Consider the following 22,380-nt stretch of genomic DNA (forward strand, 5'->3'; position numbering starts at 1 on the left):
TATTTAAGAAGAATTATTTTAAATACCTCACATTGACTAGATATTCTCAAAAACAGAGTTCTTATGGATCTTACAAGTTTGTACTCATGATGATATAATAATTGATTATGTTATTTTGATTATGTTATTTCTAGTAAGTTCTTCCTTGGAAACTTAATATTACAAATGACTGTTGAAAAATGTACTGAGAATACAATAAAATAAAAAAAATACAACCGATACCATTAACTTTTAAATTTGACCGTAAAAAATACTATACGGACCACTTTCTAGACAACAAGAATGCAACAAAGGGTTGCTCGAGTTGAAATTTGGCGTGCTAAGAGATCCAGTTATATTTGTGTACTTAATGCGTTATTTATTTTTTTATTTATTATTTTTTTAATTTAACCACTTTGTGTGGATCTAATTGCAATTTTTAGGGGGGGGGGAGGGTTTCGCGAAAGTTTTCGCTTTTTTTTTTTCTTCCCATGGATGATGTTTTCTACACTAGGGATCGCTGCAAGCTCGGTACCGCCTAAATTTCCGGCTTACTGTTTCCGTTGTATCTTAAAGCCATTTGGCATCGTTGTGTTTTGAGATTCTTGCAAACAATGTATTTGATTACTTATTACATGTGTTAACAATGCTAACAATACCTGTGTTTACAATGCTAAAAGTGTTAACGCAAAGTGTTAATGGTGCACAGCTTGCAACAAGAACCAAACAGTAATAAACTTATGGAAAGAGGCCAAATCAAAACTGCCAAAAAAGCGAGTTATTCAAAATCTAGCAACCATGTCACCTTTTTTAATAATAAATAACAAAATAACTAAAACAAATTTTCACTCCAAACTCCCCAGAGTTACGTAATAACATTAACATGTTATGAAATACGGCAGATTTGAGCTCAGAAATTATCTAATTTATTTCTTTTATTGAAAACAAAATTATCCGTTTGAAAGCATCGCCTATCAGAATAACATGTAGTAAGCAGCTGCAAACTTTTTAACCGGAACTAGAGTAGGTGCCGAGCTCGAGATTGTTATTGTTTACATTTCTACTGAAAACACCATCCATACGTTCCATTTCGTTTCGCTGCGCAAAAACTATGAGATTTATAAAAATATTAAATCATGATGTACCGTAGAAAAAAAATACAGCACCGAAGTACAATGGAATAAAAGAATAATATTCGTCAATTAGTTCGAGAATTATTAGCTGTTAAACTTGTGGTGAAATATGCAATATGTTTGGTCAATATATAGCCAGCTTAAATAAGTACGAAGTTAAATTAGATATGCTGAAAAAGCCATTTTTATTTGAAAACTCAGCGCGTATTTTGCTTGGAAATTGTAATTTGTTCGAATGTTATCGCAAATTTAAGTGGTTTAGCATTCTTTTCAGCTTTTTTGCTTTATTGATTATTAATTCATTTTTAAAGTAAAATTTATTTTCCCCTTGCGATATCCTTATTTCTTTGTTTTATAAGCTCGCACTCGAGTAGATATCAATCAAAAATAGCAACAACAAAAGAAGTGAGAGAGAGAATGCATGTTGTCAGATATAAATCTTAACATTTACATCGAAATTTTTAAAAATGAAAAAATAAAAATTGACAAATAGCGATAAAAGCCATTCTTATTTAAATTGATTATTTCTCCAATCTAGATAATCGTCTATTTCGTTACGAGTATTACGTTATTAATTAAGCATTTTTGCATAAAGCCGTAATTATTGAATATTTTGAAGCAAAATGTTTTGTATTTTTGTTAAAAAAAACTGACAATTAAGAAAAAAAAGACAGTGATGAATAAGTAACAATTACGAGGGTTAGTGAAATGAGTGAGTAAAGGGTTGTGCCTATTGTCTTTTAAAAAATTATGTATAGTGTGGTGGTCAAAAATAAATTATCTCGTTCGTTTCCCTTTCGTAATCACTTTCAAAGACCCGTAATTCAAAGGCTTATTGATTGAGATTTTTCCAAGATTCTTGCGATTTTTAAATGTTTTTTAATTGGGATTGTCACGCATTTAATCGGAATTCTATCAACATTAATGCTGAACAAAATTCTACATTATTTATCGAGGTAAATCATGTAGAATTTTGTTACAACTTTAAATTTACGAAAACATTGTATTTCTTTTTAGGAAGTTTAACCTAATGTTCGAGACCTTATATTGCAAAAATATGAATTGTCCATTATTCTTATAGTTTCAAATGAAATAACATGATATTCAAATAAAGCTGATATTCGAAATTTTCTATCGATGATTTCCTATGTTATTAACTCCAAATCATGAGTTCCAAATTAGGATCTATATACTACGAATATGTCCCGCAGTGGACTGATCGTTAAGACACGGCTCCCAGCAGATTACCTAAGTCAAGCATCACTGACTGCGGTCAGTGTGCTGGTGGGTGAACACTTGAACCAATCAGCGTAGGGACCGAGGGTGTGCGGTATCGGTCCTCGTTAAACTGTTCTACCGTAAAGTGCTCGAATTCGCGTGCAGGTCGACGGGCTACAGAAGCGGGGGTTGCATCCCCTTTGCAAAGAATAAAAATTGTGATGGTATGTCTTCGAATCATCCTAAGGGATGTTTCCCAGGCCGTCGCCAAAATTGTGCAGCTCTAGTGCGATGTAAAATGAACAACAACAATATTACAAATATACCATGGTAAAAATGAGGAGATGAAATCGTTGACGTTAGTAGGATAACAATAGGTACAGAATCTAAATCACACAGTTTTGCAATTTGCATTTGATGTTTCCTGAAAGCATTTTTAAAAAAATTGAATGAAAAAGACGCACTAACCATATATACTCAAAAATGTCAAAATATCTGAATTAATTTTACTAAAAAATCACTCTCTTAAAATCAGAACTAAAATTAATTCAATATTTTTCGAGTAAGAGTTCTTTTACCGCGACTAGAGTGTTCTACTTGTACAAGAGTCGCTGATCTCGTAAACGAAGTCCATCAAACAATCATTACGTCATTGTTATAAGTCGCGTAAACTGCATTTATTGGTGAAATGCCTATAACAATTTATTACATTATAAATTGGCAACAACAAAGTTCGTGTACGTTCGTGATCGTAATGCTCTCGTTTACGATTTTTTAGATCTTTATAAACTATTTGAGTTTGTATCGTTGAGTTGATAATGATAAAATGTTAACTGAAGTTGAAAACTGAAAAGACTGATTTAACTGTTTGAACTGTACGATGTTTTTGCTCCTAGTTTCCAATTCAAAAACAAATTTGCTGTTTACAAATTTTTGAAATGTCTGTTTTGTAAATTTCTGACTTCTATTAATTATAGAAAAAGTTACTAAAATAATTGAAATCTTAATAATTTTAGTCTTATTGAAATCTTATTTATTAGACGAAGTCAGTGTAACTATACAATTTCTTACAAAAGCTATTTAATTATATTTTTAGATTAAACTAAGTCCTTTTGTTAATCGAAAAATTATATATGTTTTTGAAATTGCCAATCGTTGACTCTTTTTAAAATTAGTTCCTGAATTTAGAAGAATGCCGCCGTTTATTTTCTGAAACTAAAATTCATTTCACTTGTATTTTACAAATGATTTCTTTCATATAATTATTTTATTAAAACAAATAAAAAAACTACAATGCTCTACGAAAGTTAATGGACTATCCTGTTAATTTTTTTATTATTAATTGTAATTTTTGTTACAACAATCTTAGATTAAAAAAATCACACATGTGTTACAATAATTTTTAGTATTATGACCCTGAAAAATACCTCTCTTGGTCTTAAGACCACCATAAGCGACTGATTAATTTCATTAAATTAAGTTGTTTTAATTAATTAGGAATAAATTATGTTCTGAAGCCTAGAAGTTTCCAAATCATTTTTATATATATTTTTATTGAGTTAATAGCACTGCAATTTCAGTTAGGAAATTCAACTGCTTTGAATACTTTTGAAGTGTATTTTAGTAATGTATAACATAAGAATATTTTCAAGACTTCCTCATTAATATTAACTTATCAAATTTTTTAATATGATGTGATATTCCTAATTTTTCTCTTAAGAAACATATTTCTTACAATTAATTATGTGGTTTATTTTATCTATTGTAAAAAGAAGAAGAAACAATTTTTTAATTGATTTTTGCTATCATAAATGAGAGAAATTATCTCATGTTTTTATGGTTCAAAGTATAAAACGGGGGGATTTTATGTGTGTTACCGATTGATTAATTAAGCAAAAAAAAATTAATTAATAACATCTAATTGTAAGAAACATATTTCTTACAATTAGATGTAGTAATAAACAATAGTACTTACAAAAATTATGTAGTTTGTGAACAGTATTATGGATGCAATTAAAGAAAAATATTTTCTAATTTGTGCATCAATTTTGTAATACAGTACAGAACCCGTTATCCGGAAAACCAAAAAACCGGAACGAAATTCGGTAAATTTTCCCGCCACTTTTTGAAAAGAATTTTTTTTCCTCTTTAGATTTTAGGATTTTTCTTTCTTTTCTGAAAGATGTTTACCATACCATCATTTTAGAAATAATCATTACTGTATTACTTCATCGTTTTTTCTTATTTTTAAGATTATTTCCAAATAATTTTTTTAGTTGGGTTTAACAATAAAAAAAACGGTTTTTTGTAGCGATTCAGAAAACCGGAAAAATCAGTTATCCGGAATAGCGATGGTCCCGATCGTTCCGGATAATCGGTTCCCTACTGTATTTGAAAGCTTAAAGTACTAAAATTAAATTATGTTTCTAATGAGGTAGTTTATTATTTATTTCTGAAATATTTTGACCTATAATTTTAGATGATATGAAATTATGGAATCATATGTCTTAGATGTTGGTGGCAGAAAGAAAGGTATTCTTCTACAAAACAAGTCATTTGTACCATTATCTGGGTAAGCCTTCTAACTTTATTTTTTCCTCTTTTCAAATACATATAAGCTCTGTTCCCTGCTTGGTATGGTCGCCAAACCCCCATAATCGCTTCTCCTCTATCATTGTCTCCCCCCCCCCTAAACATCAACATTTCCCTCAAAAACCCTTTTTTTTTGTTTTTTAACTTTACAATTGTAGCATCATATAAGATCGATTTGTTAGCATCTTTATCATAAGGGAATATAGGATTAGATTTGATATTGAGAGATAATTTGTCAATTTTTTTGAAGCTATTTGCTTAAGTGTGTGAAAACAAATGCAATAATTTACTTTCAAAGCATTGAGTAATGGTATTTAATCTGTGTATTTAAAAATAAAAATTTAAAATAAAGTAGCCCTATGTTTTGTTTTATTTTTCATTCATCATACACTTGTAAATTCCAAAAAGCTACTTAAATATCAAACTCCAGAGACTCAGCATCCTTTATATTAAAAAAACGTTTTATACACTTAATAATATTTTTAAAAAAATTCTGTTTATTTAACTTTACAAAGTGATAGTCTTTGTTGAAATATAACAGGATTTACCTTCATTAGTGGAGTTTTTAATTACACTGAAAAATTTTGAGAAATTCCTATTAATCTTAGATAGTTTTATGTCATATCTAATTATTTGAACTAGTTGATATTATTTCATGACCAAATTAGAAGCATCCTATTATGAGCAAAAAATGCTTAAATTAAAGTTTTGCATCTTTTTGTGTATTTCAAAAAATAACAAAAAACTTTTGAATTAAAGCAATTTAATTTTTTTTTAAAGCAAGTGTTTTATTCCATTTATTAATTTCTTTTAAGTTATATTTCTAAGTCAAAATGACAATCTGTACCATCATTTAAAGCTTGGGATTTAAAAGATTAAGTAGCCTAAACAACATTGAGTAAGTTATATTAAAAGTTTATACAAACAAATTACAAAACTATTGAACTTCCTAACTGCATTATGCTTTGGTCTCTCATGAAAATGTACAACTATTTTAATTGAGATAATTTCATATTCACTGTACTCATTATATATTGTATTAAGGAATAATTAAGTTATTATCAATCAATATAAAAAAAAAATTAAATTGATTTTGATTTCTGAAAGCAAAATTAAAAATAATCTGCATCCTTCAAAAAACTGTGTGCACTATTAATATACAGGGAACTGGTGTTGTAAGTACTTTTCAGTTTTTGCTTATTTCACTGAAGAATTAACCAAAGGTTTTGATTTTTTTTTTTGTAAGATAAACCTCGCTTTCTCTCATATATGATGTAGATTTTTTTTTTTTCAAAATGCTCAGTTGAAAAATTTTTTTAATAATAATTTTTTTAAAAAAATGCCTTGAATAATGTACCTACATGTCCCGAAGCCAATATACACATGTCACATGATCTGCAACATCTGGTATGTTAGACCACATAACAAAAATATGTGCGGAAACAATTGGCGATCCAGATGGGCGGAAGAAAACTTTCTGCCTATGGCAACACTTTGCATATTTTCACCATTAGTGTGTCGATAGTCGTAGGAGAAGGTAGTTCATTAGTTTCTGTCCTGATTTTAAAATATATTTTTTAAAAATTTAAGCTAGGAAACTATAAGCAACTGAAAACTGCATTAAACATTGTTCGAAAAGAAAGTGTTGTAGATATTTGAAAATATATTTTTAACAATTAAATATGAAAAAATATTATGGTAGGGGGAAATATCGTAGCACATACCCATACAACTGAGAAGAGGAGGAGAGGGAAAAGGGGTGAGTCAAGACATGGAACCCGTCTTCTCCTCAGATGGGGTATTCGAGCGTTGTGATCACAAATATTGAAGGATAAATGTTATAAAATACAGTAATCATATTATATTTCTTTAACATTTAAAATTAAAAATCCAGTTTTTTTTTAGATTAATAAATTATACATGTCTTCAAATGTAAAAAAATATAAAATAATAATTCTTACTAGGTATAAACAATTATTTCTTAAATTTTGTTAAAACAAGTTTTAGTCTCTAAATATTTTGCATAATTGAAACATGATTTAGTAATTTATAGTAAATTAAAGTAATACAAAGACCTACCAAACAGTTGCCATGCCTGTGCTATAAAAAGCCTATTATTTCTTGAACAGGAAGAAAAACAAAAAAGAATTATATCATCCTCATGCACTATTATTTATCAAGATTTATTCGAAGTATATAAATAAAATGCATATTTGTGGATAAGATGAATTTAATGTACCTAATGTTTAAAGTACTTTTTCTGGAGTTTTTGTTAGCTTTTATTTCCTGAAAATTTGTTTTGTTCACTTCAGACTTGTATAACTTGAATTGTTAAAACATAATGTTTAGACTTTTTAAAAATATAAATTTTGAATAATTTTTATTAGGAGTATATTTGATAACTATAAAATAGTTAGAATAATACTACTTGTAGCAGAGATGCCAACTTGCTCCGAACAGCAAATATATATTTTGAAGTGACACTTTATCAATTCTGATTCTTGGTTTAATAAATTCAATTTAGTAGATTTTTATCCACCTCTATTTCTAAATAATTCGTGGGCTTATATAATTCACCACTTTATGGTATATTTGTCATGCTATACCTTTTAAAAAGCAAGCAGAAATAGTCAAATATTTGCAAAATTTACTTTGTAGTTATTTACCGTTTTTATAATTATTTTGGCATGTACGGAGCAGTTGGCATCTCTGCTTGTAGTAAAGATTCTCTGAATTATTTTGATGACCCAATTTTCCTCATTTCTAGTAGAAAAATGTATTCCATTTTCTTGGTTTCACTAAAAATTCAGTAAATTTTCTCCTATCATGTAAATTTAAATAGCTGGAAAAAAAAGCTGTAAATTTAAATAGCTGTTGAAAAAATGAAGATCTAACCTCGTAAAATAATTTAAATTCGTTGTTCTAATAGAAAGTAATGCATTAAAATTCTAAAAATTACAGAGTTACAATAACATAATATACTTTTTGTAATTATCCAACTTGCTGAACTAAAATTGCCACACCTATCAGTGCCATGCGATTTTTTCATATGATTTGTAGACTAGTGGGGCAACATGCTAATGGGAAAACAAGCAAAAAAAGTTAATAGCATTACAATAATTGGGCCCTGTGTACCACTAGGTCTAGTTCTCCCTATTTTGCGTTTTTGACAAATATAAGTAAATAAAATAATTGCTTATTAATTTTAAAATGTGTGTGACTTAAGTTATTATAATTCAAATAATTATTTTTATTATTTTTTTAAAGATTATGTATTAAAATGTTTTCTGCTGTATTCATGATTGTAACACGAATGCTCCTCCTCTCTGCTCAAATGTATTTGAATCTATTGCTATGTTTTTTTTTTCCTTTCTATAATACTTTCCACATTTAAATAATCAAAAATATTTTTAAAATTTTCTGAAGTTTACTTTAAGCACTGTATTTAATGCAGTTTGGAGCTCTATATAGCTTGCAAACTTAAAAAAATTTTAGTCAGTTCGAAAATAAAGAGAGAAAATAGCATACTACCTTCTCCTATGACTATCCACGCATAATAATGTTCAAAGCATGTGAAGTGTTGCTCTAAGTAAAAAATTCTTCTGTGCGTTGCCTGTTGCTAATTTCAATCTACAATTTTAAATTAAGTTGCATTATTTTAAAGTAATTTTGTTATGCTACTTATTTTTAATTATCAGTATTTGTATTATTATATGTTATAACAAACAATTTGCGTTTTTTGTGTATTAAAAAATGTGATTTGTTGATAGAAATTTTTAGTGTACTTTTATAAAGTAAGCATTGTGGAAACAATGTTTGCAAAAAATTGAATTAAAAAATTTTTTTCAGACCCATATTTTCAATTTGTAATATATTTCATGGTAAAGCCATAAATTTTGTTCATGCTGCGTGGAATAAACTAGATTCACAAATTGTTGCTGGAGACAGTCTAGGAAATATATATCTGCTTTATCTTCAGAAAAATAGGTATATCACATATTGTTTCATTTTTTTATCTCATTCTGTTGTAACAACTCTTAATTTGATTTATTTTGAAAAATAGGAAATAAAAACAGAATTTTCATAGATTGTATCATAAAATTCTCTTTCTTCAAAGAAAAGTCTTTCTGTCAAGGGCAATGCAAACTTATATTTTGTGAGGAGAGCGGTAAATTGCCATTTTGTGAAATGCATTTCCTAATTTGACCGAATCATAACTGTCTACAATTATTCTTACTTATAATAAAGAAGCACCAGGAGCTACTCTAAAGAAATATGTGTTATAAATAACATGGGTGCCAAATTCTCCTATCTCAACCGAAAGAAAGATTTTATTTTTATATTGAAAGCAGTAGCAAGATTTATTTGTTGATATTTTGTTATTAATTTAATAAATTTGGTTCAAAATGTTTTTAATCATTATTATACAATATATGTAACATATGTAAACTATCTAATAATCATTAATGTGGTTTTAGGTGAAAAAAAAAGTTATATAAAAAATTTCTGGCTCACTGTTATGGTTAAGAAATTTTATTTCACTACCATTGGATAAAGCTTCCTAAAATAGAAAAAACGGTTGGCAGCTAAAAATTAAGTATGATTTGTCTAATATCATATCAATGAACAAGCATATTTTTAAAAATCTAATGATAATAAAACCAAGTTTATTAAAAGCTAAGGAGACAGATTTGTCTCAAGCAAAGTTAAATCATTTTAATGTAAAAAAGTCAATAGAATTTTAGCAAATAATTTATTTATCATACCAAAAGTTAACAGTGTGATATTTACTGAAGCAAACATAGCTGAATATTGAATATATGACGTAAATTATAAAATATATTGACTAACTACATTCGTGTTTCCTCAACAAAAAAAAGAGAGAGAAAATAAAATTTCATAAATATATGCTGAATGTCCTGACAAAATTTGCCAAAAAATGAAAATGTTTGACAAAGTAAGTAAAGGAGGCCACTTTGTCAAAGTAGCCTCACATATCAGTGCCCCTGTTTTCTGCAAACAGTAAATATCTTAGTTTTTGTGTATTTAAATGTAAATATGAAAAACAAAAAATTTTAAACAGTGTTTTGTTTTGAAAATTTTTATGTTTTGTACCTTGTGTGAAGAATTGATGGTTAATTCTCTATAACATAATAGTAACCTGCACCTGAATGTTCTCCTTGTAGGGAACCGCTCACTATTAAACATATTTTAACCAAGTGTAACAAATTTAAAACAGAGAGACAACGCCATTTTGGTAGGTTTAATACAATATTGACTTTATTAATTGGGCATAAACCACACATTAACATTAATTATCTAATGGACATTGGTTATAACAAATCAATTTAGCTTTAACTTATAGCAGAATGTTTCTTATAAAGCAAATTGTATGTGCGGTATGGCCAAACATGGCTTTTGCACCAATAATTCTTAATAAACAAACATATTTACAATCATGGAAATATTTTGACAATATTAAATATTTTTAAAATAAATGAAATTTTCATTTGCTAAACTAATATTGCTATATTTTTATAAAGTATTATCAGAAACTCTAATCGAAGTATTCTTCTAGTATTTTTAAATTGTAGAGATACTTTTTTTGTTTACTTGTGGAATTTAAATTAAATTCTAGAAATTAATATTCCTGTGTTTCTAGTGTACAAGGAGCAAAAGAAAACCTTGACGACCCTGAAGAAATTTTGATCTAATAATCAGATCTTCAGGTTCTAGAACTTAATTTTAATGGTTCAAGAGGTTGACCTCAAACATTACAAATATATATATATATATATATATATAACTTTTTTAAATTTTGATTTCGTCACGTAAAATAACATACTTTCAAATGATATCAAAAATTGTATACCATACAATTCAAAATATTTTCTTAGTTACTATTGAATAAAATAATAAAAAATAACAAATATTTACTAAAAGTATTTTTTGCATGAAATTATCTTTGAATAAACAATTTTATAACTGCACACTAATATTGTGCTATCCACGTAAATTCTTGTGATATGGCAAAATACGCAAAAAGTAAATGTTAAGAAGTAATAATGTTAATTAACTCTTAATGCTAAAAAGTAAAATTAACGCTAAGAGGTTCAAACTTTCAAACCCAGGTTGCAACCCAGTAGCTGCAACTAGGTTCAAACCCAGAGTGCAGTTACCCTTTTTATTTCAGGGGTCGAAAATAGGAATCCGTGGAAAAAAAGGTATGTTTATTCCGAGAAAGTACATCTTTGTGTCAGATTTCATAACTTGAAATACTGTATACACTAATTAATTGACATATTTGAGGTCAACCCCTTGAACCATTAAGATTGAGTCTGAGAACATGAAGATCTGATCATTAAATCAAAAGTTATTCAGGGTGGCAATTTTTTCATTCTCTGTACTTTGTATTTTCTGCATAGTTTCTGAAAATTGCTTCTTCAATTGCCAGATAATTTTAAATATTTTCTGTATATATTATAAGGCTATAATTATAAGCATCATGGAAGTTCTAACATTAAATTGTATTTTAAAGTTATCATTTCATTAGGTTCTCCTGGCTGTGTAATTTAAAGCATTGCAGTTCTAATTTGACTTTTACTAATGATAAATCTCAAGATATATTAGTTGCTCTCTCTGACTGCACAATTGTGTCCATAAATTCAGGTAAAGGAAATCTCTTTTTCTTGTTTACATTTTAAGTTCATCACAAAGCTATCTATTTATTCATTGATTGTGGTCTGTGTTGTCCTAACTTTATTCAGGGGCGTCACATTATTTTTTCATGAACATGCAACCGGAATAACACTCTTCTGAATGCAACGAGTGCATAGTTCACTGCAGAAATAACAGTACACAATAAAGACCAGGACGCAGATTCAATACATGACTTTAATGGTAGACTCCACACAATGCTTAACTATTCATGACAACATCGAAAGGATGACGAGGAATGATGACATGAACTCACATTAGCTACATCTTGATAGTTTTAGCAATAGGCCATAAGCACTGAATAACAAGTGCCTGCTAAGCATTGGAAATAATAAGCATTGAAGTACAGGCGAAAGCTATATTGATGCTCATTGAATTCACATACCATTGGTGCCGGCAACTAGATGTCTAATATTAACTATTGAAATCATTAAAATAGATAAATATATGATAATTCTTAATCAGGGCATAAAAAGAGCTGAGATGCAGCAGCCGACAACTCCATCCCCAGTGGCAAACGGCAAACCACACATTTGCCGAAACAGGAGTGAATAGAGCCCAAATGTAAGCAAATGTCAGAATTCAGCTAGTAACATCCGTTGACTGGAAATTGGTCAGTCAACTAAACATTACAAATCATATGCTTGGTTTAAGTTTTAACATTTGCTATGTTTAAACTATTATGGGCATAGTCTCTAAAACTTAAAACAAAAATCAATTTTTCTAAGTAAACCAACCTTCCAAACATCCTTTCCTCTCCAACATCATTCCAAAGTAGCATTCTTGGAAGAAAAAATAAATTTCTTGTAGCATGATTTTATTTTAAACTTGTTTATTTTTTTACCTTATCAGTAAAGTTCAGAGATCTAAGAAAGGGTAGTTCCAAAGTTACAATCTATGAGTGTTTTAACAGTGGAAGGAGGTTTCAAGGAAAGAAACAGTAACTGGCTAACTTAGCCTCTTTAGGCATAATATTGAAATTTTAGCTGTGCTGACGCGAAAAAGGAAGCAGTTCAAATGGTTGTCGGTATTTTATGAATTTAGCCTATTGATAACCATGAGTGTTTCTATGAGTGTTTTAACAGTGGAAGTGTCACTGTTTCTATGAGTGTTTTAACAGTGGAAGGAGGTTTCAAGAAAAGAAACAGTAACTGGCTAACTTAGCCTCTTTAGGCATAATATTGAAATTTTAGCTGTGCTGACGCGAAAAAGGAAGCAGTTCAAATGGTTGTCGGTATTTTATGAATTTAGCCTATTGATAACCTTCAGATAAAAGCAAAGTTAAATTTTTCTGTCCTATTGTCCACCTATAAACTTTCAAGCTAATTTACTCAAATTCTCTAAAATGTCATTCTCTAAAATGTCTTTCTACTTAGTTTTTCAAAAGTAGTTATTCAATTTAAATAAGTTATTTTTTCCATAATCAATTAATAAAGTTATCATTTATATTTAAAATATATTCATAAAAATGTCGAGGAAAAAGGAAATTTTATAACTAGCTATGTGCATTTATTGTGATTATTATTTTTTATTTATTTCTTGTACATTTTTTTTCTAAAATGCATGGTTGTAATGCCTTTAGATTCTTTTCAAACTTTCGCCACATTTACTAGATGTAAAATATGTTTATACTTTTATAATTTAGTTATTCTTGTAATTATATATTTATTCTTATAATTTAATAAATAGTTTTTAGATGTTAAATTGCTTTTTAATTATAAAGTTTTGAATTCCAGTAAAGATGTCCTTTTATTTAATGCATATTAAACAAATGCTTAAATATTTTATTTTCAGATCTAAAATTAGTGAAGAGCGAATTTAATCATCATACATCTTGTGTGATTCATATATCTTTTAATAAAACTGGACAAACAGTTTTATCCTGCTCCAAAGATCAGACAATCTTGTGGGACTTGGACACTTTCCAAATTCAGCGAGTGTTACATTTAAAAAGAAATGTTGACATAATAAAGGTAACTTTTATTCATCATTAATTCTAAAATGTTGTTTGTTTTATGGCACTGAATAAAACATAATTTATTCAGATCATTAATAAATTGGGCAAATATATCTGAAGATTAGTAGCAGGAAATGTTTAGGCAAACTATAAAACTCATTTTTTTTTACATCTGCTACTGAAAGGATTTTATCATTTATATTTGTATAATGTTCAGTCTAACTTATTTAGATGAACCTCAAAGTCACAATTTTTTTCACATTAAGGGGGGGGGAATCTAAATTTCCGTTTCCTGTGCATTTCCTATAGGAGAAAAAAAAATCTTAGAAAAATTCATTTCTCTTAAACCTCGTGAAATCTCATCTCCCTTTGTTCAATATATTGAAAAGAATTTTATATCAGTACAATTATGAAATTAAGTATTATAATATTTCAAGTTTTGATACAAAGCAGTAGCTTCCAATTAAAATTGAAACTGTTTTAAATCAACTTAATAGCATGAAAAAAATTCTTTTTGAAACAAAGTGATACAATGTGAGATTTATTTATTAATGCAAAGTGGTGCCATGTTCTTGGTGCCTTGAAAAAAAATATTAAATGAATTTTTCTTCAGTTTTCTAATTAGTACTTTTTAATACCTGTGAAAGGAGAAAAACTGCATTAATAGATTTCTATAACAGATATCCAAAAAGTACAGTGAAACTTCACTGACTTAAGCACCATTCAAAATAGAAAACACATTAAGTTTTCAAATGTTTGATTTAAAGAAAATTTAATTATTCATTATTATTTTTTAATGGAAAAATAGGCAGAATAGTTAGCCTTATTTTCAAAATATTACAAATATAACTTGAATAACGTTTTAAAGAATTCGAACATTTTTTCATTCTAACGAATGCTATGCCAGCCCAAATAAAAAGTCTAGTATTGCAATATTTTAAGTTGCAATTAAAAACATTTCTGTATTATAATCTAATAATGAGCTGTTTTAAAATCAGCTTAGATGGAAAAAAAATTCGATGCAAATATAGTATTACAACAAAACATTTAATAATTAATGCATGGTGGTGCCATATTTTTGCCTAAAAAGAAAATATTTTTGCAGTGTCCTAATTACATTATTTCATGTCATGTGAAAAAGGGAAAAACTACCTGGATTTGTTGAAGATTTCAGATAAAAAGAAGTGAAACTTCATTACCTCACAGCTGTGCCACAAGTAGAAAATGCAATCAGTTATCAAAAGTTAGTTTAATAAAAAAAATTCAACTATTTAGAATTTTTTCTATAATAATTTTTTATAAGATCAGATTGAATAGTGTTAAAATTTAACATCATTGCAGATTTGCGATATCTTTCACAAAATAAGTCTTTATTGGTGTCTTAAAAAATAAGAATATTTTTTCATTATTTATTTTTAACATTAAAAAAAATGAGAAGTTAGATTTGAAATTTTTTGGAAAGAATCCAACTTGCTCTTTATTCAGTGTTTTGCAAGATTTTAATCCTAACATTTGCAGAAATTTACCTTAAAACATAGTTTTAAGATTAATTTAGGTAAATGTTAAATTTATTTGAGTGCTTCTCGTGTTAAAATTTTTATTGGCCTAATTGTTTTATATATTTATTGCATTAATAGGTGTTTTTTCTGTCCAAGAAAGATGTCATAGTGTCTGCTTTCAATGATAATTCAGTGTTCCTGTGGAATTTTGAAACATTCGGCTGTATTAATCAATTTGTATGTGCATCTGAAGACAGCTACTTAAACATTAAAACCATTGATGCTTCAGGGTAAATGTTACTACTTGTTTTTAGAGGTTGTTAGTAAGAAGTTATAATAAAAAATAATTACTATTTATGTTACGTTCAGGGATGAGATTTTTCCGCTTTTATCTCTTGAATTTCAGCTTTTTTTATCAAAAATTCAAATTTTCTAAAAATTTCACTTTTTTTTTATAAGTATTCCGCTTTTTCAGAAAATTCACCGATTTTCAAAGAGAAACAGAAAATTCAAACTACATAGCTACCAATCCTTTCTCATTTGTACTTATTTTAGCTATTTTCTCCCCTTTTACACGCAGCAGATAAGATTTTCCGAATTTTTTACCAGCCCTCCAGATAGATCCGATTTTCGTAGTTCAAACGACGCTGCTTCTGACAAGCCTTTTAGAGGTCCCAAGCCTGGAATCTGCTAATATCTCGATTCTTATTCACACGATTTTAATATCAAACGTAGCTTTTCATATTTATGTGTTGCGATTCTTATTCACGCGATTTGAATATTGTACGTTGCAATTCTTATTTGCGAGATTTAAAAATCCAATATTGTTGTTCGTATTTACACCTTTTTAAAAACCTATGTAGCGATTCGTATTCACGCAAGTTTAAAATTCAATGTCTTGATTTGCTCAAGTGGTTTATAATATCAAACATTGATTTTCGTATTTATACGTTATTTTAAAATAAGGCATTGGGATTCGCATTCACGCATTCTAAAAATTATGCATCATAATTCTTATTTATGCAATCTAAAAATTATGCATCATGATGGTATTTACGCGATCTAAAAATTATGAATCGTGATTTGTATTTAGGCGTTTTAAAAATTCGATGTACCAGTTTGTATTTTCTCATTTTCAAAATCGTATATCTAGTTTCATATTCATGTGATTTCAAAATCCATAATTGTTATTCATATTCACGCAATTTTAAGATCAACTATTGCGATTCTTGTAAGAAGTAAATTTTTTTTAAAAAATTAGTTACTATAAAGGTGACTGTTTTTCTAACGACAATTATTAGTATATGTAAGTGTTATAACATCAGAGAAACTGGAAGGGAATATATTCAAAACTTGCATTCTGTACTTGCTAAGAAGAAAAAATAGGATTTGTCACAAGATGTTTGAAGATGGACTAACGACTAAATATAGCACACATAAAAGATATAGCAAACAAGAGCAATCACTTAAAAGGGGATTTAATTTATTTATAATTTTTTTTTTCTTTTCTTTTTTTTGGATAAAGAGTTAATTAACTCATCATCAAATTTTTATTTATAATTGCTGTTATTTATGCTAAAAAATGCAAAATTCTTATCAAATAAAAAACAATCAATCAAATAAAATATATTGGAGAAAAAAACATTAACAATGGACCGAATCATTATGTTCATATTATAGTCTGATCTAACTAAAGCCCTCTGAAACATATCAATAACAGTGAAGTAGAAGTACATAGTAACTCCTTAACATACAAAAATTGCTATTTTAGTTAAAAAAAATTACATGACAATCAGCAACTGTTTAGATAATTTTTTCCAATATAATTTTAAAAGTAATATTACTGATATATTTGCTATAAATCACATAACAGTATTTATTAAAAGAAATGAAATATTAATGTATATTCTCAGTAGTTTAAATTTGCTAAACCAGGTAGTTTTTCAAGTAATAATTGTCTCGTATGTGAACTGAGGAAAAATATAATTTCCAGCTTTATTTATTCAATTGGTAATTTTTATTTTCACTAAATGTTAAGTATCAATGTAATCATTTATATAATAATAGATTAGTACACAATTGTATGTCAACACATTATTTATTACCTTAAACTGTCTGGAATTTATTATTAAAGGGTTGCGCTTGCGTAAAATTTACTATCGTGGAAATTGAGCTTTTTTGCATTTTGGCTAATCTCATCCCTGGTTAAGTTGCAAATTGATAGCACTTGAACGTATAAATATCAATGTTTGCACTAGTTTCAGAAAACTTTTATTGCTGTTGAATACAGTTCTATTAGTTGTCCTACATTTCTTTTTGTGGAAACAATCTTAATAATTATTCCATATATTTTTTATATTACTTTAAATATATTATATTTTCTTACCTTCAAACATTATAAGGTGAAAATTGCTCTTATCTACTAAAAATATATTTTTCTAAACCACCAAGATTAAAAAAAGAAGAAAAAAAGTCTTTTTGCAGATGATGAACCTAAAGTTCCTGATATCGTCATTATTTGGTTTTTTAATTTTAAATTTCAAAAACAGACTTGGTGACCAGCTCTATTTCTGTTGCTCTTGTGTTTTAGTTCTGAAGCAAGTATTTTATATGATTGACAAGCCCAACAATGAACTTTATAAAACATTCTCAATGGAACTTGATACTAATTTTATCTACTTCGGTAGCAAAAAGCTAAGTAAACCTTGACCAGGTCACTCACTTATAACAAATCAATGGATACACACACATTCTCAATTCAGATCCTTAAACTTAGTTGCAAGACCCAACTATAATGTAAGACTGAATGTAAATACTGTTTCTCATGTATCAATTAAGAGTCATTTGTTGTGTGTACCAAGCCACAGTTTTGGGATAGTGGATGCCAAAAGTAATATCGTGGTCAAGGGTGCCGGCAGCGGGGTGCAAGGGGGTGCACTTGCACCTCCCTGGCTTTTTTTAAACAATTAAAGAGTATAAAATTTTTTTTATTAAAAATATTTTTATTCAAAAGGAAATAGTTAAGCAATTATTGATTCATAACAATTAAAAATTGTTTAATCAAACAAGAATTGTAATAGTCCTGTTAGCTGTCCAAATCTGCTTATAACATTTTCAATGAATTCTGAGTCATCTTTGATTCTTTTCTTATGCACACTGAGCATGCACAAACTACTTAATCTCTCGTGAGACATTGTAGTACCGATTCCATGTTTTTATGCGTCGCATTGTACTAAAAGTGCATTCAATAGTGCACGTAGTAGCTTGAAGAGTTAGGCCAATTTTGATTGCCTCCGCTACAGCTGGATAAAACGGTGTGGCCCCAATATCTAAATCGATGTATTCGAGGGATTCATAAGAATTTTCTCTATTCCTCCACATTTCGGATCACGGAAATTCGTAATTTTTTTAAAATATCTTGTAAACAATGAAGAAATGTACAGATATAGGAAAAAATAATAGGAACATCTGTGAAAGAATGGAGTCGTTCTCGACTGTCCAATAAGCGGCGGGCACGTGTCGCAAGAATGTGCCACCTAGTGGTGATGAAAGGCAAGGTATCTGTCTAGCATTTGGCAGTGTGAGATTTGCAAGAGAAAAATCTGTTTCTAGCAAGACGAGATTATGTCTGACCTCTCTGACCTTAAAAGAGGCATGATAATCGGAGCTCGCCTGGCTGGAGCGTCCGTGTCCAGAACAGCGAACCTTGTAGGTGTTTCAAGGACCACTGAATCAAGGACTCTGTCGGCATACACAAAGTTGGGTATAAGGTGTCTTCGCCGAGGCACAACAGCGGCAGGAAGTCGAAGTTGTCAGACCATGATAGACGAGTGTTGAAGAGGATAGTCGCTCGAAAACGCAAGACAACACTGCCGGTGATAACATCCGAGATGAATACCCACCTTCAGAACTCTGTATCCATGAAAACTATTCAACGGGAGTTGCATGCTTCTAACATTCATGGCAGAGTTGCTATTCCAAAACCGTTAGTTTCAGCGCGAAACGCTTTGAAGAGACTACAGTGGTGCCAAGACCACCTACAATGTACACAACTGCAATGGGAACAAGTCATCTGGTCTGATGAATCCTCTTTTGCACTATTCCAGACCACCGGAAGTGTGTTCCTGTGGCGAACGCCGGCAGAAGCATTTCATGTTGGCTGCCTGGTTCCAACCGTAAAACATGGAGGTGGTTCAGTGATGGTGTGGGGCGCTATATCTGCCCGTTGATTGGAGCCTCTCGTTGTCTTGAGGGGGTGGTCAAAGGGGATCATTACCGAAGCATTCTTGCAGATCATCTTCACCCTATGCTGCATACTCTCTTTCCGGGAGAGCGTCCTGTGTTCCAAGATGACAACGCCTCTGTTCACACGTCTCACTGTGTTCAAACATGGTTAAATTAACATAATTATGAAGTGGACCATCTAACGTGGTGTCCCCAGTCCCCTGATCTCAATAGCATTGAGCCTTTGTGGGTTTTTTTTGGAGAAAAAAGTCCGTGCTCGGTTTCCTCCTCCACGCACACTCTCTCAACTCGAGACAGCCCTGCAAGAGGAATGGCTGCAAATTCCAATGAACTTTTGTTCAAGATCTTTATTTGTCAATCCCATGTCGAATGCAAGCTGTCATTCAGGCCAAACTCCTTATTAATAAAATATTTTCATTTTTTCACAGGTGTTACTATTATTTTGTTCTATACATGAATCTTGAAAAAAATTAATAGATGAAAGTATATGTAATAACAAAAAAAAAAAAACGTAATAGCAGAATATTTAAAGAAAAGGAAAAATTGGGGGGGGGTCTAGTTTGTTAGACGGTTGCACCCCCTTTTATATTATTCTGCCGGCGCCCTTGATCGTGGTAAACTATGATTCATTTATGGCAAGTTTCTAGATAAGAAGCCTCATCTTTCTATTTATTCTCAGGGTATTTTACCTGCTCAATATTACAATACTCAGTTTCTGTTGATAAGATTCCTCTGGAGCCTGGTTCTCTTTGCCATGTGCTTATAACATTCACACGTTTGATTTAGTGGTTAGGTTATAAGAACAAGGATCTGAGGATATAGAGCAGTAGATATAAAAAGTTGGAATGGTTGGGCAAGTTTCTACTTAACTAACACTAATTTTGTTTTTTGTGCAATCATCAATCGTATACATGAAAAATTGTCATCCAGTAAGAGGATTTCTCCTGTCAATTACAACTTTATATTTTTTTAATTATTGTCAAAAAATATTTGCAGGAGTTCATCCTTCGTGAGACAAGGGAAAAAATTAAGAAGATTTTTCACTGGTTCGAAGGACCGGTGCCTAAATTTTGGTCACGGTTCCTACTCTTAAAACCACCGATCTTTCGAACCAGTAACCTAAAGATTTACTTGTATCTATTAATTATGATTGAAGAAAATTTACTAAATTAAACTCAAAGGAAAAATTGCAATACAGCATGTTTTTTGTTCTGACGGCAGGCACCGAACTTGTTCTTCACCTCGGAAGTGTTGCTAACTTAACATTACACGGTGGGTATCAGTCAACCTAAGTCATAGAACCGAGCAAAATAATCCGCATGACACTACAACAGATACTTTTTCATGGGGGGCGCCACATTCACACATAATGCAACAGAGTACAACACACAGAGTCCATGCCCTGAGCAGGATTCAAACTCACAACCACTGGCTTCGCAGTCAGGTAACCTAACTGGCACAAAAAAATATGTAATGTCACAATTAGGATGAAATATACTGTTTGTGACGAAAGTGCTGACTAAAACATAAAATCTAAGTTTAAAAAAACAAAATTCCTATCCCTATACATGGATAGTTTGTGACGGGGACCATTGACAATTAATATTACGTTCTGAGTCAAATTTTAGCGCTTTGGTGGACTGTTAGTTAAGTTTGAGCCCTGTTATATATATATATATATTTATATTTCTTTATTTATTTATTTATAAAACTTTTGTGATATTTATTATGTTTTGCTTTACAGAGATGAGAAACTGCTTGCTTGTGCTGGGAGATCCAATTGGTTTTTTGTGTGGGATATTGAAGAAGGCAAACAGCTGAGCACTATTCTACTGCCTGATAATGTATCTTCGGTCAAACAAACATGTTTTCTTCCATCATCTACTCATTCAGCTGACATATATGTAAGTGAATTTTATTTTTCTGTCTCTGTTTAAGTAACTTTAATCATATAAAGTGTGAGTTTTATTTTAATTGATAAGTTGTATTATAATTAAAAATGTTTGCAGGTTTTTATATTTGCATGATAGTGATATAAATAGCTAAATATATGATTTGTTAATGTTAAAAGTTTTGGTTAAGAAACAAAATCTCATATTCAATTCGATAAGTTATTTAAAATAAAACAACTTTTAAAGTAAAGCACACCTGCACCAGTGAAATTTGAACCAAATGTGGTTCCATAATAGTTTTAAATGCTAAGCTATATACTGCTTTCTAATCATTCAGTAAACCTTTCTATATTAATGATTAGTCCCACAGTATTTTTTTAAAGCTAGTTTAATTTGTAGGATCATCAAATTTTATAAAATTATATAAATTATATTTTTAAAATTTATTTTTCATATTTTATTTTCATATTAATATTTTTACTGTAGTATTTAATGTCTTTATCTACTTAGCCGTTTTTTTTACAACTATTTTTATTTTGTTTTAGATACTCGCCATTTTGAGTTCAGAAGGTGAAGTGCTATTGTATGATGTTAAAAACGTTGAATTATTACACAAAATTGTTTCAGCTAATGGTAAAATAATGTCTCTTTCTACCGCATATAATTTTCTTCAAATTCTCACTGTGTCTTTGCAAGGAAGTTTAGACTTATATGATGTGGAAGATTATATTCTTATCAAAAATGTAAGCAATTTCTTTTTTTTTTAATGCCTACTGTTTACTTCTTATGACTACTTTTTACATAATTATGTAGTCTTATCAAAGACTACAAAATTGTGTAAAATTTATTGTCTTCCTCAACAACCGCTGCAACTAAGGTCCTTTCCAGCTTTTGAGTGATGTATTTGTGTTCGGAAGTGCAGCCATTTGGATAAATTCGATTACTATGTTTTAATTTATCACAATACTAATAAATAGCCTGGGCTGGGATAGCCTGGTTAGAAGGACGTTAGGCTCGTGTTCCTGAGAACGTGAGTTCGAATCCCACCGACCGCAGCACCCCCCTGTATTAAATGGTGACTGGTGCGTGTTAAGTTAAATCTGTTGGGGTCACGAAGTCCTCCAAGTTCCCATAACAAATTAATACTG

General features: G+C 29.7%; 1 protein-coding gene across 9 annotated transcripts in view; it reads left to right on the top strand.

The window, feature by feature from the left end:
- The first annotated feature begins 3,069 nt into the window (after positions 1-3,069).
- Positions 3,070-22,380, top strand: part of LOC107453995 (TBC1 domain family member 31) — a 32,446-nt gene continuing 13,135 nt past the window's right edge. For 3 of the 9 annotated variants that reach the window (XM_087160791.1, XM_087160790.1, XM_087160792.1), the window contains exons 1-8: positions 3,227-3,375; positions 4,810-4,902; positions 8,772-8,909; positions 11,476-11,591; positions 13,434-13,612; positions 15,234-15,385; positions 21,085-21,244; positions 21,778-21,975. In XM_087160791.1, the coding sequence (XP_087016917.1) occupies positions 4,823-4,902; positions 8,772-8,909; positions 11,476-11,591; positions 13,434-13,612; positions 15,234-15,385; positions 21,085-21,244; positions 21,778-21,975 (1,023 nt within the window). In that variant the 5' untranslated portion in view covers positions 3,227-3,375; positions 4,810-4,822. Of the gene's footprint in view, positions 3,382-4,809; positions 4,903-8,771; positions 8,910-11,460; positions 11,592-13,433; positions 13,613-15,233; positions 15,386-21,084; positions 21,245-21,777; positions 21,976-22,380 lie in introns of all 9 variants that reach the window. The other 6 variants (XM_087160788.1, XM_087160789.1, XM_087160787.1 and 3 more) reach the window with 6 other exon arrangements.

The sequence above is a fragment of the Parasteatoda tepidariorum genome, chromosome 4 (genome assembly GCF_982258835.1).
Source record: "Parasteatoda tepidariorum strain Cologne lab strain chromosome 4, Ptep-v5.0, whole genome shotgun sequence".
Classification (NCBI taxonomy): domain Eukaryota; kingdom Metazoa; phylum Arthropoda; class Arachnida; order Araneae; family Theridiidae; genus Parasteatoda; species Parasteatoda tepidariorum.